This window comes from Acartia tonsa, chromosome 2, assembly GCF_053477335.1.
Source record: "Acartia tonsa isolate MP-2025a chromosome 2, ASM5347733v1, whole genome shotgun sequence".
Taxonomy (NCBI): Eukaryota; Metazoa; Arthropoda; class Copepoda; order Calanoida; family Acartiidae; genus Acartia; species Acartia tonsa.
In genome coordinates this window covers 6,661,253-6,680,104 of record NC_137261.1, presented here as the reverse complement: position 1 = coordinate 6,680,104, position 18,852 = coordinate 6,661,253, and the positions used below count along the sequence as shown (strand labels likewise).

The following is an 18,852-nucleotide window of genomic DNA, read 5'->3' as shown; positions in this document are numbered from 1 at the left end:
TTTTATATATTTAGTTACTGTATATTACAGGATAGAATAAAAAAATGTTTCTCTCTTCCCTATACATGAATGTAAAGATATGCCTACCTTATAGAAATCAATATATATATATATGTTTTATAGTAAAACAACGTATTTTACTTCAATTTTATTTATCTTTAACTTAAAGTTTCATGCTTTCGCAATCTTCAGAAAGATATGTATATATATATATATATATTGATTTCTCACAAACAAAATATGAATTTTACATATTTATTCAGACAAATTGTTTCGTGCATGTTTGCACTCTTTAGATGTCAATGCAAAACTAAAGTTGAAAATAAATTTGATTTAAAGGATTTTTACTAATATTTTAGACGATTTTTAAACATAATATTTAAAAAAAATATTCATATATAGCAGCACCAGAAGTTCCGTCGAGGCAGAGTAGGAGATGTTTCTTTCTTGAAATTCTTCTTCTTGATCTTGTAAGCCATGAAAGGACCAGTTTTACCAGGTGCTGCATGAAGTTGGTCAGGGGGTGGGGGCAGATTCTTCTTCAGGATAGTGGTTGAAGGAAATCATTTTTGTTTCAGAGCGTTGATTCAATTTTGATCAGAGGTCTCAACTATTTTAATAATAGGAGACTAGTTTCATCTTGAAAGTGAAGGTATCAAAATTGTTACCAGAGAGTTCTCAATACATAATGTAGAGAATATATATATGATGTTTTAGCTAGTGATACTAGGATATAGTAATTGAAGAAAATTTTTATCTTTTCTCAAATTTGAATCCAATCAAACCACGGAGTAATAATTAAAAAAAACACTCAAATTCAAATATTTTATTGGGACAAAACGACATATACATTTAATATTCAACATTTATAAATGATAATTACATTGCATTAAGAATTTATTAATAAACTATTTTTTGTAAACAATGAATACTATAGGTTTAACACAATATAATACAAGTATCCAAGGACTGAAAAACGCCTGGGGGCGGTGTAGACAGCCTTTTAATTTTAAATTTGGATTTAAATGTTTTTTTTAAAGCGGTCTTTTATATAAATAATGATTGTACACTATATACAGCAATATGCTAGGAAGGCTGTTTAGGAAATGTGGGGGGGGGGGGGGGGGGGAGGTAGGAGAGTGGAGAAAAAATAAGGTCTCCGTGCGATTATAAAAAATGTATATATTTTGAGCGATCAAAAGATAAGTTACAGGTTGACTTGAACAATCATAGATTAATGTTAAGGTCACAGGAGGGACACAATAGCCTTTCACATGTAACTACAATACTGTCAAAATCATTTTTAAATTTTTTTTTTATAAAATCTAAATCTTGAAGTTGCCTGTTCCACTATAAAGCTATTGTTAATGAAAAACGCATTCCAGGTGGCTGGTAGAGTACAAAGATAGTCATAAAATATAAAGTAAACATAAGGTCATTTGTATGCAGCTGAAGATCTCTGAAAATCCTGGTTTAAGTGATTGTTTTCTGGGAAGCTTCTTAATTGTCTTGTGGTGGTTTTAGGCTATTTTTCCCCTCCCCTACTCCCTCCTAATGAATAGGGGCGAAACAAAAAGTATATTAAAATTTAAATGAATTTTGGGCGAATTTTTTGAAAATTCTTTTATCTATCCCTATACTACAATATGCATATCCTAGACAGCTTCGTCTTTGTGGGAAATTAATTCATCATCTATTTACCTATCATTGTATTCTTGAATTTGTATACTATACGTATCTTTGATCAGCTTGCAATATGATACAAACTTTTTGGCCCAGTTCCAAATTATAAAATAAATAAGTAATTCTTGTGTAGTATGTGTTTATTATCTCTCAGGGAGTTACAGGACTAGGATGGTTTTAATTAATCTACAATCCTTTCAACTCCCCCCCCCCCCCCGAAAAAAAGAGAATCTAAATAAATTTTTGGAGAAATTAATCAATATTGCTCACCTAACAATATATTTATCAGAATGAAACAAATTTTAATTTTACACTTGATATTAAAGAAATGAATGGTTTAAATATTCATTAAAATTATAGGAATTATTTCTTTTTTTATTGGCCTCGACGAGGGATTATATCTCTGCTAAATTGAATTCCTTTGTATAATATTATTTTGCCTCCTTTAAACATATGTACTTGCTCTTGTTAACTTATATTTTTATGTAACAATTATTAAAATTAAAGATTTCATGTTATCGGGGAAAAAGGAATGTGATACTGACAAAAAATTCAAAAGAAAATTTCCCCACAACCCCCTTATCTTTTTTCCCCCTTTAGTTACGTGTAAAAACAAGTTTTACTCCAACCTTACTCCAACAAAATATTAAATTTTGCGGCATTTTCAATTTGAATTAATTGGCTGAATAGCAGCCACTGCATATTATATAAACTTAACAAAAAAAACTAAAGGATTAAGAACAAATATAACTTTTTAAGCCTTTTTAATTAAATAAATTTATTTCAATATAATATGTATAATATATTATTAACTTTTTTCTTATAAATATAAACATGATTTTTAGCTCATTTGAAATTGCTCTTCCGCCCTAAACATTTGTATGGCTAAAATAAATCTTGCTATTGAAGTTCTATTCGATTGATTGCTTTCTTGATATCTTTAGTGACATTAAACCTGATGCCAGCTGAAATACAGTCTATGTATTTTTATCAAAATTATGCTTCTGGATGTAAATTTGGCAGAAATTTAAAATTTACTGATATCTTTTAAAGCGAAGCATTTCCACAATTAGTATATGTACGTCTACCAGTAAAGTTTACCTCTTTTTGCCAATTTAGGCATGTTATAAATGTCCTATCGATTTTAAACTTTGTTTCCTGGAGCAATATTGGACACTCTTCACGTGTTCATAGACGTTTGTTTACTTTAAGATTTCAGAGCTTCGGTTAACATGGATGTTGTCATCCTTGTTACATTTATTTTTTACGTTCAGTGGAAAACTAACCAATAAAAATAGTTGAAATATAATTGTAATTATATTTTCTGATAATTTTACAAATAGTAAAATAAAGAATAATTCAAATAAATGTACTTTTATATTTTTCTAACAATTTAAAAATTGGTTCTCTACTAATATATATTTAAAAATAGTGACGTGATCCTTTTAAATTTTATAACTAATTAATTTTCGTTATTAATTTTTAATGTTTTTAATTTGACAATTTAACATAGACTTATACAAAAATCTAAAATAATATTTTGATCATTTTTAAAAAATACCAGACAATTTTTGTTTGAATTTGTTTAAAATTAATACTTGTCTTCAAAAACCTTTCATTTATAGTTTTTATTATTTTTCTAAAGCTAATGTTGAACCAGTGATGAAAGAACATAAGAAAGATAAATTGTTTATTGCAAGCAATCCAAAATAGAATTTTATTAAAACATTTGTGCTGTTATCATATCAACAAAAAAAACTAGAGATATAATGTCAACGTTAATAAAATTGCGTTTACATTGGGGTAAAGAATTCTTGGGAGAGAAAAAAAGAGAAGGCAGTCATTCTAATTTCTTGTCTTATTATTTTGCATTTCCTCTCTGTACGTTATTTTTAAAAGTGTCATATAGTTGCCATAAACCATTAGTAATTGTAGGTTATGTAAGACCAAAAAAAACCATTGGTCTATCTCTTTTTCTATAATGTCTGGAAAATATATAAAAAATAAATCAGTTTTGTTGAATGTATTGGCTGTGTACATATAGAAAAATAACACGCTCGTCTTTAATGCAATCAAGATTATTTTTGTTTTTTAAAGTTCAGGGATTATAAGTGATAAGACAATTGACAATGGATAATGTGTACCGCCATAATTTTATCCGACTATGAGAGAACATTTCTATAAAACTTTGGGGACCAGCATAATTTACAGTCGAATGCCAATAAAATATTCTTTTTATATTATCACTCACATTATTTTAAAACTCAGAAAGAAAAAAGGTTTAATGGGGTAAATATTTTTTGAGGCAAATATTTATTTTTCTGTTATGCCATTAACCATCTACTAAGCGTGTCCATCGTTCGAGCCGTGTTTCAGATCTTATAAGACGTTCAACTTAATACTTATATGTGTTATAAGAAATTGTTTTTGAAAAAATTAAAGGAGAGTGTGATATATAGAAAGCAGGACAAAACTATTGTTTTCCTTTCATCTCGCTTTATTATATCCAATTCAGGGGATAAGGATGTGACACATGAAGAAATTTTATAAATGGAACGCTCATGCAAGTATTCTACATTATTGTATCTTCGTAATGTCAATATAGTAAAACGTTACATAAAAACTTTAGGTTTATTATTGCTTTTCATTTAACTTTAATATCTCCCAAAATATGAGAATTAAAATTTGTTTTAAAAATAAACAAAAAAATATATTAGAGTTTTATTTTTGGGCAAAAATGATCATTTTTAACCAACGGAAAATTTGAAGGCAAAACAGTTTGAATTCAGATTCCTTATGTCTGTCCTAGAATCCAATCTTTACATCCTTGGAGTGAGATACCAGTCTTATCAAACCTGCACTGAATCATAAAGTAGTTGAAAATAATTTCTTCTTTATCTTACTTAATAGCTTTATAATAACTTGAAAGAAAATGAGTTTATTAGTGGGGTAGCTTTTCTAGCGCTTTCATTTTTAGTTTGTCTAACTAGTAGTGGCTGTACTCCTAGCATATAGTGAGTGCAGTAAAATAGCTTAAAACATTAAAAAAAGGAAAATTATCGCTGTAAAGCTTCCATTAAATGAAGTTCTCCATCTCCCAAAAACTTTACTAATCTATCTAAAATTGTATAAGTATTTCCCCCAAGACAATTCAGAATAAAATTAAAGTATTTTACAATATAGCTTTGTTTTAATTACATCATTGGACCAACCGAATTTCGACTCTTGAGTATACATATAGATTTACGGACATGCCTTAATTAATAAAATAGGTGCGTTACAAATAGGGTTGCAAATTTATAAAATGTACAAATTATAGTTTATTTGAATAGAAGGGAAAAATAAAGTTTTGAATTTTTGAATTGTCACAGTAACTTTTTCATTTCATTTTTATTTTAGTCAGTTTGAAATTAGCAAAGTGTTTGACTGGTAAATTAAAACATAAGGTTCATATTCTAAACTTACAATTATAAATAATCCTTGATAATAAAATATTAAGTTTTAAACAAAATTTCAGAGAAACTTTGTATTGGTCCAGGGTAGGAAAGGATAAATTACACTCCTAAGAAATAGAATAAGGAAAAGGCATCGTCAACTGATGATATTGAACAAAACCCTGCTAATGGTATCAAAGTACACCAGAAATGTACTTTACTACAGTCTTACCTACGGACTATGTCAACAATAAAAAATTATATCTTCGCTGATGAGTGTTTATACTCTATTTAGATAAAACAATTTTCTTTTCGTTTTCTATATGATTTTAGTAAACTGAATTAATACCTTGAAAAAGGGCAGTTGGTATTTTTAAAAAAAAAATACATATTTAATAGAAACGTTATCTAATAAGACTTTGTATCGTCCATATACAATATACATACACTCAAAAACAAACTTTTTTATTAAAAAAAAAATATTTTGTTTTATGCAAAATCTTTTAGGGAAGTTTCATACATAATTTGAGGTTATTAAGTATATTTACTTATTAGCACCCTAAACCAACTTATAATCAAAGATCCCTAGAGGCTGGACTCGAAGACACTTGTTGAAAGAAAAATTTAATTATTATTTAAACGATAAAGCTAAGCTTTTTAGAGAAGCTTCACAATAGGTGTTGAGTAAGTGGTTTTTTTTTTGGACAAAATCGACTCTGTTTTGTCAACTTGATTGCACACCCTAACTTAATAATAATTGCAGCATAGCTGATATAATTTTATTCCCTTGTGTGCTTTATTATTCAGAGATAACTATTACTTTGCCCAATCTTATATACAAAATATATATGTATAATTGTATTTAGTCTTCAATATACAATTTTTATTGGAGCTTATTACTGGTCCAGGGTAGGTTTAAGGATATTGGGTTAGGTAACCCTCTGATAGATGTAGCCCCTACCAAAAAAAACTAATCAGTCTTTTAAAATTGAGAATGGAGTTGGAATGGCGTCATTTTCCTCATCGGGTCAACGTTAACCTTCCCCTTTCATTTTATGCCATAACCTAATATTGTACATATACAATAGCACATGAACAAATTAATAGCATAAGATTGTACACACACAGACAGCCGAAATATTAGGTTTATTGAATGTGGATTTTTTAAAAATCCTCTAAAAAAATTTTAAAAAATAAACTTTCACGTGATGAAAAGTGATAAATGTAAAACTGGGTTTGTATTTCCTTTAAAAAAAAGAGAACTGGTCAATTAAATACAGACAAAAACTCAATCTAAAAAACAGTATTTCAATCTTCCCCTCATTTTTGTGAAATTCTGCCTATGTGGACTATTATCATAAAATCCGTAATTGTTATTTATCGCATCGTATTATAAACAGCTTTCCATGGATATAAAAATGTATATTTATAAGATTAAAACCATTTTTCCCCGAGCTGACGAAGGCACAGGCTAAAAACTGGTTATAATCTTATGATTGTACATTTTTATATTCGAAGAAAACTGGATATGATACGATGCTATACATTTCAGTATGGCTGAGAATCGGTTCTAAGCCAGCGGATATAAATCGGTTTCGACTCGACACTGGAAATTACTTTCAGTTTGTAAAAAAAGTTACTTATCTTTCTTTTCTTAAGAAGACTGATTTGGAGATCTTTTTGGCAATGCTCATATTTGGGTCACTATTTTCACTCTTTTTAAACCTGGTCAATAGAAAAAGTAGATAATTATTCTTTCAACTAGTGGCGTGTGGCAGGGGGGAAGGGGATGTCACTAAACCCATATTGATGAAATAATATGGATATATAAACCCACTTTTTTGTGTAGTTACTATATTAAGTAATTGGATCTACTGCAGTTCACGGTAAAATATTGCTTGTAAGCAATATTTCCAAAAATCTATGAATTTTAAAGGCTGCTAGCTGCCAAACGGCTGAACGTACAGATCATACCCGAACACCATTTAAGCGGCATATGAAGGCCTACAAATAATTTGGAATAGCATGATCCAATTATGCACAGGGAAAGCTTCACTGAAGAAAAAACGCGTAAAATAGGTCTTTTTGCGAATTTCTCTGCACTGCGAGATAATTATGCATTATTGATTTATGGCTATTCCAGATTATTTGTAGGCCTTCTTATGCCGCTTAAAACAGTGTGCGGGCATGACATGTACGTTCAGCCGTTTAGCAGCTAGCAGCCTTTAAAATTCATAGATATTTGGAAATATTGCTTACCAGCAATATTTTACCGTGAACTGCAGTAGATCCAAATAATTTACTATGTATCAATAATAACGTTGAAATGATGACTTGTCGATATTATGTCAGCCATAGCCAATTTGATTAATGCTATTTTTACAGAAACAATTCATATAGGATGAAATGTTTGCTTCTTAGACATTCACGATACACCCTTACTCTGTTTACGGGGATGTTAAAAATTTCTTGTTAAAATCCTGTGCTCTTGCATACTTTCCTTAATATTTCCTACTAAATAATATTTTTCAAAAATCTAATAGATTTTTCATAACATATAATTTTCTTTAGAGAGAGTGTAGAGAAAATGCGAGTAATTTGGGACGATAAGGGATTATGCAACAGTTTTACTTTGAATAAAATACAATTTCTATTTTACTTTTCAGAATTTTGATATACACTATACTATTATACGTAGAAGTAGCTGAGACCCTCTAATCTAAGGTCTTTAATCCGAATTGGAGAGAATACCTTTTATTTCTCTTTTTTTTAAACAGTCTAATTCCCTACCCACCAAATAACCTAAAACCTTCCCTATACCAATTTTAAACTTGTTGAGGACCTGATTATATAGATGCTTCGCTTAAAATATTCTACTTGTTGCCCCAGGAATCTTTGTTCTAAAATTCAGATAAATAGAATGATTATAAATAATTATAAAGTACTTTCTGATCACGATTAAAGAGTCGTGATGCTTTATGTATATTACCTAATAATAACAGAAATCATCCAAAAAGTTTCTAATTAATAGGACAATTCTAACATGCCTAAACTAACGATTATCCGTTGCACATGGACGGACTTACAGACCCTAATTATAGTGAAGCTTCATTTTTAAAAACAGTAGAAATTAGGAAGTATGTCAATGAATTATTTGCTTCTATGCCAAATATTGCCACACTTTTTATTTTAATACACTTTTTCTTCAAATATTTATTAAAATCACACTTTTTGCACTTTGTACTTTGGAAGTTATTTGGCTACAAGGGATAATTTTTTTGAATTATCCTGAATAATATTATCTTTATATTGATTAAGATATTTAAAACGTAAAAATGATAAAATTTGATTTAATTTATACAAAGATAAGTTTATTGGATATATTTATAGCGTAAAACAGACCAAAGACTTGAATTTAAAAATAAAATAGCCTAAAACATTCCGGGGCTAATTTAAATCTTCCCTAAAAAGGAGAACAAAATCTGATCAAATTTTAAGCTTCGGACAAAGAAACCTTACTACTGTATATAATAGGACTAGCGGCTGTGCCCCTATATAGCATCTTAGGGCTCTGTTTTTAAAGGGGTAAGTAATAATATTTTTTATTAAAATTTCACGTTTCCCACCTTTTTAAAAAAAAAACATTTACATTTAAATTAACTATACCAACTTCCATTTTACTATTGAAATCTTTATTGTCACATACACACACACACACACACACACACACTAACACTAAAATTTAGATTGTACTTTTCTTTGTATTCTGTGTGATTGTCAGTGAAAGTTTGGCCACACTTGACTTGAACAAAATCTAGGTTTTTCCAGAATATAACTATGCATTTTTATGATAAAAATACTAGTATTAAATTAGAAACATAACTAAAATAGACGACATACATAAAATAAAACTTGTTTATTTATTACTCCTTTAGATGTCTCTAGGGACACTTGAGATGAAGGGAGGATGGTGGAAGTCGACCCCTATTGTTTTTAATTTTAGACTTAAAAAGAAAAGTAAAAAAAAATTTTTGAGGTAATTTTTTCTTGGAGTGATATCTCTTAGAAGAGTGGTGGTACCTTCCCCCAAACTAGTTCTAAATCTTCCTAGGACCTATGTGAAGCTACATTGTAAAGGAGAACCAAATCATTCAATAGGTTAGCCAGATCCTTTGGTTCGTACAGATAAACAGACAGGCAGACAAGGATCCTATTACTTTTATACAATGACAAAACTTATGATATAATCTTTATCAACTTCTTTCAAATAAAAAAAAGCATTAAAAAACCCTAAATTTTGCTAAAGTGAAGTTTGTGGAGTTGAAAAGTTTATTGAAGTTGTGTAAGTATTGAACAACTATTCCAAATCTCATTTATTCCCTTTAAATAGTTAGTCCCAGTGACAGGTAGAGATACTTGGCTATTTCAAGTCAGCTCATACCAATAACGAAATTAATTCGTGTTTTTCAGCTGTCGTTGGGGGGCATCACATCGTAAAATTGACGACCTCTCCATTTGCCCCCCAAATATTATTTTAGATTTATTTTGCTTGTTGGTTATACCTTATTTCTGATTTCAAATTAATCCACTTATTTATCCACATCCTAATTATGACACAAATATTTCTAACCAACACAAGTCATAATCATGGACCCTTTTCAATAGAGGGATGATTTGTCCAGAGCTATTTAAAGGATGTTTTGGAATTTTACATATTTAAAATCTTAATTATCTCAAACCGGTTTTTATCCAGTGGAAATTCAATTTATTTAATCTATAATACAATTTTTCTCTACTGTGAAACAAAGATAAAAGAATTACATATATTCAAATAATTTTATAAAACTTTTCAAAAGTTGTATAAGAATCTAAAAAACAATTATTTAACTTAACTCAAATGTTTTTTTTTTATATATGCATCTTTTTATACACCAGAAGTATTGTTCTTAAAAAAAAAGATTTACATATATTTTTTTGTTCACAAACTCAGAAATGAAGTGCTTAACGGCTGCTTTTTTGTGTGGTTGCGTTAAAGAACAGCGGAATGTGTCATGTTTGACGTCATAAAAATTTTTCTAGAAGTGAAGGATGAGATGAGAAGTGGAAAAGGAAATCACTAAAAAAAATTTGGATAATAGATGTATTTTTATGACGTCAGTTAAGACTTTTTCCTGTCCCTGTGTTTTCGGTTGATTTGACTGCTAAATGTTTACTGTGGCTGACTGAGCCCTTTCTGCATTTTAGTTACTTCGTCACAACTGCGGCTGTAAAGCACTGCAGACGACAAGCTATTAAAGTTATCAAAGCTTTATTTTTTCCATGAATAAATTGTTTCACAGTTAATCCATCATTTATACTTCCATCATATTAGAACAAACTATAATATATTCATAAATTTAGGTACATTTCGTGAGAGGGAGAAATAGATTTATTTACCAATTCAGGGACACTTGTACTTATGAGTGATTGGGTGGACACCTATGGGGGTGTATACAAATCCCCAAGCCTAAAGATACACCCCTCTTGTTGTCTGTAATACACCCCCATAAAGCTCATACCTTTCCGGGTGTCTAAATTTTTAATGTACGCCACTGCATGAATATTTTTTTAAATAACATATTCAACCACCGACAAATGATTCAATATTCAAGGTTTATTTATGTCTGTAAGTGAATGAATTTAAGTTTGATTAGATTATTGTTTGAGGCTGAGAGCAAATACAAATTCAATTCAATTAATTTGAAAATATGTTTCGACAATGTGAAAACTATTAATCATTTATGACTTAAGTATTTGATTTACAGGAAGTTTTCTATTTGTCTTTTAGCTTTTAAAATTTGTACAAAATAGCGCATTTACTAAAATCTCTACAAGATAATACATTTTCTGGATTAACCAATCTATAAAAGATTTAATTTAGATAAATATACTCTATAAAAATTCCAACATTGTTTATGAATTAAATCTATTTCTCATAATTATAAATATAATTTTACCATCTACTATAATGCCAAATATAATTTACATAATTATAATTTTTTTTTTTGGAAAATATGCATTTAAGTGGAGATAGTAAAACTAATGAAAAGAATATTAGCTAAATTTTTTTATGCATTACCAGTAGTTTTGTGTTGACACCCGTGGAATTAAATGAATATATGAGGGAACATACACAATCTACATTCTAGCATTTAAATTCAACACCTTTCTACATATCTAAAATTTATTTGCAGTATTTGATTTATAAGTATTGAGGTATAGCCATACAACTATATCAAAAGAAAAAAAAAGATGCTAATTTGCCTAATATTTTTTTCTACATTATGTCTGTCTGTATGTCTGTCTGTATGGCTGTCTGTATGGCTGTCTGTATGGCTGTCTGTATGTCTGTCTGTATGGCTGTCTGTATGTCTGTCTGTATGTCTGTCTGTCTGTATGTAACGAAGGATCTTGCTAACTATTGATCCGTTATGGTTCACTTTTAGAGTGAAACTTCTTCTAGGATAAAGGGAGGTTTTTTGCTTTTTTTGGGGAAGTTACCTCCACCCTCCAAAGAGAAATCAACCTTAGGAAACCTCATCCCCCACCTTCTCCCCCCAAAAAACTTTAAAAACACCAATGATTATCATCTATAGTTAATTTATCAATGTTTTTTTTTTTAATTTTCTAGTTAAAAACCTTAATTTAAATCTTAAAAATTAAACCTTTCAATAGTTTTTCTTTGAAATGTCTGATTTCGTTTTTTCCCTATTATTGAAAATTCATATTCTAACTAAACATAATTTTAATAAACTAATGTAAGGAAACAAAAATAACATTTAACACAATTAAAAAAAATAGATAAAGACTGTTATCTTAATTTTGTGAGATAATGTGTGACTTAATATAATATGTAAGAGTGATTGGTTTGTGTTATTGAGTATTTGAAATGTATGAAAACGAAGCGTTTTTTGCACGGTTAAAGATTTTTTTTCTATTCATTGGCTGGTTGACGTTTTGAGTGCAATGAGATTCTTTTCTTTGTCATTGTGCTATTTTTAGTAGCGTAGCTACACCATAACTAGGTAGGTTTGCACTTCCTTTACTTGGTCAATATATTAATCCTATAAAGTCCTATTCAGCAGCTAATTTTTAGTCTCTTTCTTTTTTAAGTTCTTGTGCAATTATTTGTTAATTAAACTTTTTTATGACTTTACTAAAAATTCTATTTATTTCCATTTCAATGTTTAAAGTTTGGTGTATAGTCCATTTCGTGACAACGCCTCTTAAGGGGCGTTTCGTCGTATCTTTACAGTAGCTTTTCCCCTATTTCTAGCCCATGCTGGGGGCTCTAACTCAGCGGGGCCAATTGCCTAACCCTGCGGGACAATCACCTAACCTGAAATAACCTATCAAAGGGACACAACCCAATCTTTCCCGATTTTGTATAATTTTTGAGGAACACGATTCTGTGACGTCAAATTTTTCTTTCCCGAAAAAGGGAAGGGGGGAAGAAAAAAAGATATGGGAGAAAAGGGGGTTTTCCCCATCTCTTTTGAAGAGATTTTCTTCCCCCCTTCCCTATTTCGGCAAAGAAAAATATGACGTCACTGGAATCGTGTTCTTCAAAAATTATACAAAATCGGGAAAAGTTGGGTTGTGTCTATCAAAGGCTACTGTGAAAATACGACGAAACGCCCCTTAAGAGGCGATACCCAAAGTTTGTTATTGCTTCGCTACCTTTGGACTTTATAAATTGTTATGTGAGAAACTTTGTACACATTGTTCTCAACTAAAAGCTAAATAATTTCAGGGATAGGACCATGGACAAATTCACCATGTTAATGTGTTCTTTTCTGTCTTATATAACAGTAACAAGCCCTTTTCACTCCACAGGGGTAGCATAGGCCGCTGACAATTAGTCAGTGTTTCTGTAACAATGTGGCTTTTTATGGACATGGGATAGGGTTGTCAGCCCTAAGCCCTATGATTGCGGTGTAAAGCGTCCATTTGCCCATTTTCTGTCTTACATGCCTCACATAAAAATTCTTTCACATTAGAAGAATGAATATTTTCCACAGCCAATTAACAAGTTCTAAATTTGTATGTGCAAGTTAGTTAAAGAATGCAATAAAAAAAGTTTTTACTTTGTTATTTCTTTGCTTGCAGACTTATTTAAATAAGCTTTATTTATTTGCTTATATATGCTTTATTTTGAGAAAAATTTGGAGTCATAATTGATTTTGTATTGTCCTTAACAGTTGCAATAATATCATGTTTTAGTTAGGTTTGGGTTCCCCAGTAAGGGTTTTGAATATGATTTTTTTTAAATCAAAGTACAAAATAAAAATGTATTCATTTTTAATGTGTGAAATGAAATACTATTTTTATATTTTCAAACTTTATAATAAACAAGGATGACAACATCCATAAAAGCGAAACAAAACGGTAGATTAAACGAACATGCCTCATTAAAGAGTATCAATACTTGATAAACATATGGTGCATAAAATGTAACAAAATTGCGTAAATACATGATTCTGTATCAACAAAAAGTTGTCAAAAAGATTTTAAAAAAACAGCATATTTTAGATGGTCATTCTGGTTGCGATTATAAAGTTCCTATGCCTACTAAATCGTACCTAACTTTTAAAGTAATCATCATCCAAAGTTTGAAAAAACCGATAGGACAATTATAACATGCATATACTAACGAAAAGAACTTACCGTGACGTACTTACCAACCCTGTTTATAGAAAAGCTTCGCTATTAAAATTCTAAGTAAATGTACAACACATTTTATATTTTAGGATTTGCAGTGTGATCAAGGAGATGCCTGGTCTGGCGGTAATCAACCAGAATACCACAGGTATACAGTCGCAAGCCCTGTCTGTTATTTTCAGGGAGGCAGGGAACATTGGTCTGAATATTAAACTGGAGTTTTTTATAAATACATTTTGTTGCCTTGAATTAAATCCTGATCTGAGGTGAATTCTTAAAAAAACTTTTGCCTCACTAAAATTTTAGTGAGGCAAAATCATTTCCTCTAAATTTTTAGCGATTCTCACTGATTTTAATGGGGCAATTTTTTTTAAAGAATTCACCTCAGCTCTGGTTTCACGCACAGACTAACATTGTTCTAGCAAATCTGCAGAACTGGTATTTATTTTATAATAATTTTGATGGACATAATTTTATCCTCCATTGTTTTATCCCTTATGATCCCTGGTAACTGTTACGTTTAATTAGAATTAAAATAGCAGCTCAAATTTTGATGTCATTTTGATACAATTTAGCAACTCTGCTAATGTTTAAAATATATGTCATTTTTTTAATTTTGTCGTTTTGTACAAGAGACAATCAACTTATTTTGTATATACAGTACTTTATATATGTTGAAAACATATAAATATTGTCCAATCCATGATAAATAAAGGTCAGCTAAGTTCTAATAATAAGAAACGTGTTATTTTCAGGACAAAGCTGCAGACAGCTCGCCCTCGCCTGCCATGCCAACCCCATACTGGATAGGAAATACATACTCACATTAAAATATGTGGTTTCACCTTCATTTTGTCTCTGCAGTGAAATTGCAATTATCCCATATTTAAAAGAAATTATATTTAGATAGAATAATACACGGCCCTGGTGTTCAAAAGACACTATCCATAGAAAAACACACAGCTAAAATATTTCGATTAGTCACATCTAATCCTTGTCAACCTTCTATAGTTCTTTCTTGTACATAAGTTTGTTTGATATATTTAGATATGTTGTTGACTATTTTTGGTTTGTTTTAGTAAAGTTAGGCTTGGCATGCATGGTTAGAGCTAAAAATCAGTTTATTAAAAAGTTAAAGATAAAGGGCAGGATTCTGAATCTTCTACTTGTGGTTCCTTGGTTTATGGTTTTACAAGGAAATTATAAATTTACATTAAATAACTTGAAATATCTTTTGGTCTTTAATAAAAATTTCTATTTAAAATTTGAAGGATAAATTGTTTGGCCGTTCTATTTTTTTAATATAAAGCTGAAAAAAATACTTCTTATTTACTTACATATACTTTCATACTATTGTAGATCAAAATCTTCGGCGGATTTAAATCTCTTCAAAGGGGTGTAAAATTGTTTAGCTAAATTGTGGGTTCACCATTGTGAATAAAGTTTAAGCTTCCATACTTGAAGGAGAATCCTAAATTAGAACCAAATCTCATCACTTCAAATTTTTCTCACAGATAAATTTTGTTTTATTGGAGACATTTAAGCAAATTTATTCAGGATTTTAGTAGATTATAGACAGGGTGACTAAATAATTTCAATTATAAAATTGTAATATAATTTCAATATTTTATATTTTCAGCTTCTATTTGTAGAACTTGCAAATTTGCATGACTAAGTTATTTCTCCCCATATTTAAGATAATAACAGGGAGTAAGGGAGAGGACAATAGGCAATTAATTCAATTTTAGAGTTCTAACTCAATATCTTCAAAACCAGATATAGGAAGATCCTTAGCTACAAACAAAAACATTTTACTATTTTTTTAATAGCATTTAGGCATAATCATGACAAGAAAAGCAAAGATTATTTATTTAAAATTTTTAACAAGTTTGCTTCTATAAAGTTCTTCAGTAAACCACTCCTGAAGGGAGTTGATTCATTGCCATTTTTATCAGTTGCTTTGCTAAGGTTACGGAAATTCAGCCTGAAATAAATCATATATCAAGAGGTTTTATGAAAGACTTTATACAAGCAAACTTGTTCAAAATTTTAAATAAATAATTTTTGCTTTTCTTGTCATGATTATGCAGTAACTCCTAGGGGATGAAAATTGAACTTGAAATTTTCAAATTTTATTTTCTCAAAAACGGCTGCATTTTAGATTTTATTGAAAAGCGAAATGAAGTTGCCTAACCTAGGGTAATGAGATGTCCCAATTTAGGTTCTGACACAAAAGTCAAATCACCTTCGAACGCACTGTGTCTAATAGACTGAGGAGGGTGCCATGTTTACCAAAGTTAAATATTTCTAAATACTAAAGTGAATTCATCATAACATACTTATATTTGCCAAACTATGTTTAAACTAAATACAAAATCCATTTTATGTTAAAAATTTTTATTGATAATTAGAATTTTTATCATGCATTATTTTCCAGAAATATGAAATATTTACTACAACCATTCAGGATCAAAAGATTTACATAAGAAAATGTGAAAATATTTCATTATTCATGAAAAATAAATATTGAAAGGGTTTCTGTTACACACTTTCTTCAATGAAATATTAAGTACATGAATGATAGTTGGATATTAAAATTAGTCAATATTTTTCAACAAGAAACTTTTTTATTCAGTGAAAGGTAAAATTACTAACGGGGGGGGGGGTTAAATTTACTGAAAAATCTGTTCAGTGGTCACTGAGATCTTTCTTGACATACACACATACATAAGTACATCCAGCTACTTTAAAAAATTAGGAATACGCTAAGATTTTCAAATGGTCCTTTTTCTTGTTTATATGTTTTCTTTTAACCCATCAAGAAGCTGTGCAATTTTTCTTAAACTTACTATAACATTATTAATTGCATTTTAATTTTTAAAAATTTCAATAAGAGAAATCTACTGATGAAAATGGGATAGTGTCAAATTTGAAAAAATAGAAAACAGGAAAAACTAAAAAAAATATTCAGGTCGTTTCAATAACTTTACACAAAATTATTTCAAACTTTTTCAAGTTTTTTACTCCAATGTTGAAATGAATGAAAAATGCATGAATTTAGCAATTCTAAAAGATTTAGAGAGTTAAAAATTTCTGCATTTATGGCAGCTTCAATTGAACAGAGTTTAAAAGAGATTTTGCAATTTTCAACTTCATGGGTTTTAAATAAAACTATCAAATCATTATGCAATCAGAATGGATTTACTCAGTTTTTTTTATTTATAAAATATGATTTGTGGTTTTGTAGTTTCTTCTGAATAGTATATTAGTTTTGTTGTAAGTGACAATAAAATCTTATTTAGGGAAATTAAAGGTCAGAAAACAGTACAAGTGGCAACATGAATATGAGATATATTAATAAATTCTAAATATTCTATATGGGTTTATGTACTTTTATGATAATAACTTTTTAACCTGTAGCAACTAGTAAAAGTTTTAGTTTCTATGCCAGATTTAAAAATCAATTGGAAGGGGAAAGTACCTTGCTCAAACATAATATTCTGATGAATATTAATCATCACCACCCCAAACCCCACCCCCCCCCCATCCTATCCCTTGAACATTGACAATGCAATTCCTTTAGACAATTAAAGTTAAAGTCAGATCTGTATTGTTTGGTTTGCTCTCATGTTTTGAATTTTTCTCAGAATTTTCCCTATTCTGCACTAAACTTGCTAATAGATATTATTTATTATTTCTTAGAACATCTCCCCTGTTTTATCTAATTCATAGGTTTACTCTGATGTTTTTAATTTATTATAAGAACTATTATATAATTTAAACTTTGCCAAACTAAAGCTAAGTGTTCATTCAATAATGTTAGTTCAAGTCTGAGTTGAAATGTTAAAAACCTTTGAAATTTGTATTTAAAAAGTTCAAAACTTCTAAGGGTTATCAACACAAAAAAAAAAGAAAATGGCATCTCTTTATTCTTTTAGAGAGATTAAATGATAACTACTTGAATATTTTTTTTTAGATTTCAAGTTTTAATATGTACTTTACAATAAGGTCTAGAATTTATACAGATAAGATTGCACAAGTACTACTCTCATTCTTTTTTTTACAAATATATTATATGTATGTGATTGTGTATATGTATATTGTATATGACTGTGTGGTGTATGTATATCTATCTATATATTCCAATTCAAATTCAATAGAAGAAAGTTGTACGGGCTGGATTAATTGAAAAAGTTTGGTATCCCAAAGTTGCTCAGAGTCCATTCACAATTCTTGGAATAATAAAATGGTCCCAGATCCCTGTTTATTTGGTTTCATTTTGCCATGCTGTTGTTGACAACCGTGTTTTGGATTCACTTTTGTAAAAGTACATTTGCTATAAAAACGTTAACTTTTTATCAAAATAAAAAAAACAAATGATGTATTTAGATGTTAATTTAATTCTTATTATTATCCTGTAATTCCTACTACCTTAAGTAAGGAAACCCCCCCCCCCCCCCCTCAAACATTTATATTATTCCTCAATATTTAATAATGCAAATCAATCTAAACTGGTGAATGACAGGCCCTGTCCTATGCTGTGACAGACATTAAATAGGTTTCTTCGAGATAAGGAAAATCTTTAAAATAAACATACAGATTTGATGCAGTTGGAATAATAGAGTTTAAAGTTTGGTAAATAGTTTTGGTGTTATGTTATTATATTATATTTCATTTTTCGAAAATCTGACAACATAGGATTCATGAAATTCCCAATAATCCTTTAAATTGTTAGCAAACTGTACAATTTTGTTTTGTATAGTACATACATTTATTATGTCAATATAACATTATAGCAAGAGTAAACTAGTAAATTACATCCTTTTTATGTAACTTTAGAATAAATCAATATTTTACAAAGAAAAGACTGTTCATAAAAAATCTATAATATATTTTAGATTTTTTGAACACATAGATAATAATTATTATTTTTCCAAAAACATAACAATAGATTGTTTCTAATAAAATTTAGATTAAACAAGGATGACAACATCCATAAAAGCGAAGCACTGAAACGGTAGGACAAACGGACATT

At 29.3% G+C, this 18,852-nt stretch overlaps 1 protein-coding gene across 1 annotated transcript in view; it reads left to right on the top strand.

Annotated features, from left to right (window-relative positions):
* Window positions 1-18,852, top strand: part of LOC145335337 (uncharacterized) — a 50,117-nt gene that overhangs the window by 2,004 nt on the left and 29,261 nt on the right. The window contains exons 2-3 of the mRNA XM_080181075.1: window positions 13,907-13,965; window positions 14,573-14,628. Of these exons, the coding sequence (XP_080037201.1) occupies window positions 14,606-14,628 (23 nt within the window). The 5' untranslated portion in view covers window positions 13,907-13,965; window positions 14,573-14,605. The remainder of the gene's footprint in view (window positions 1-13,906; window positions 13,966-14,572; window positions 14,629-18,852) is intronic.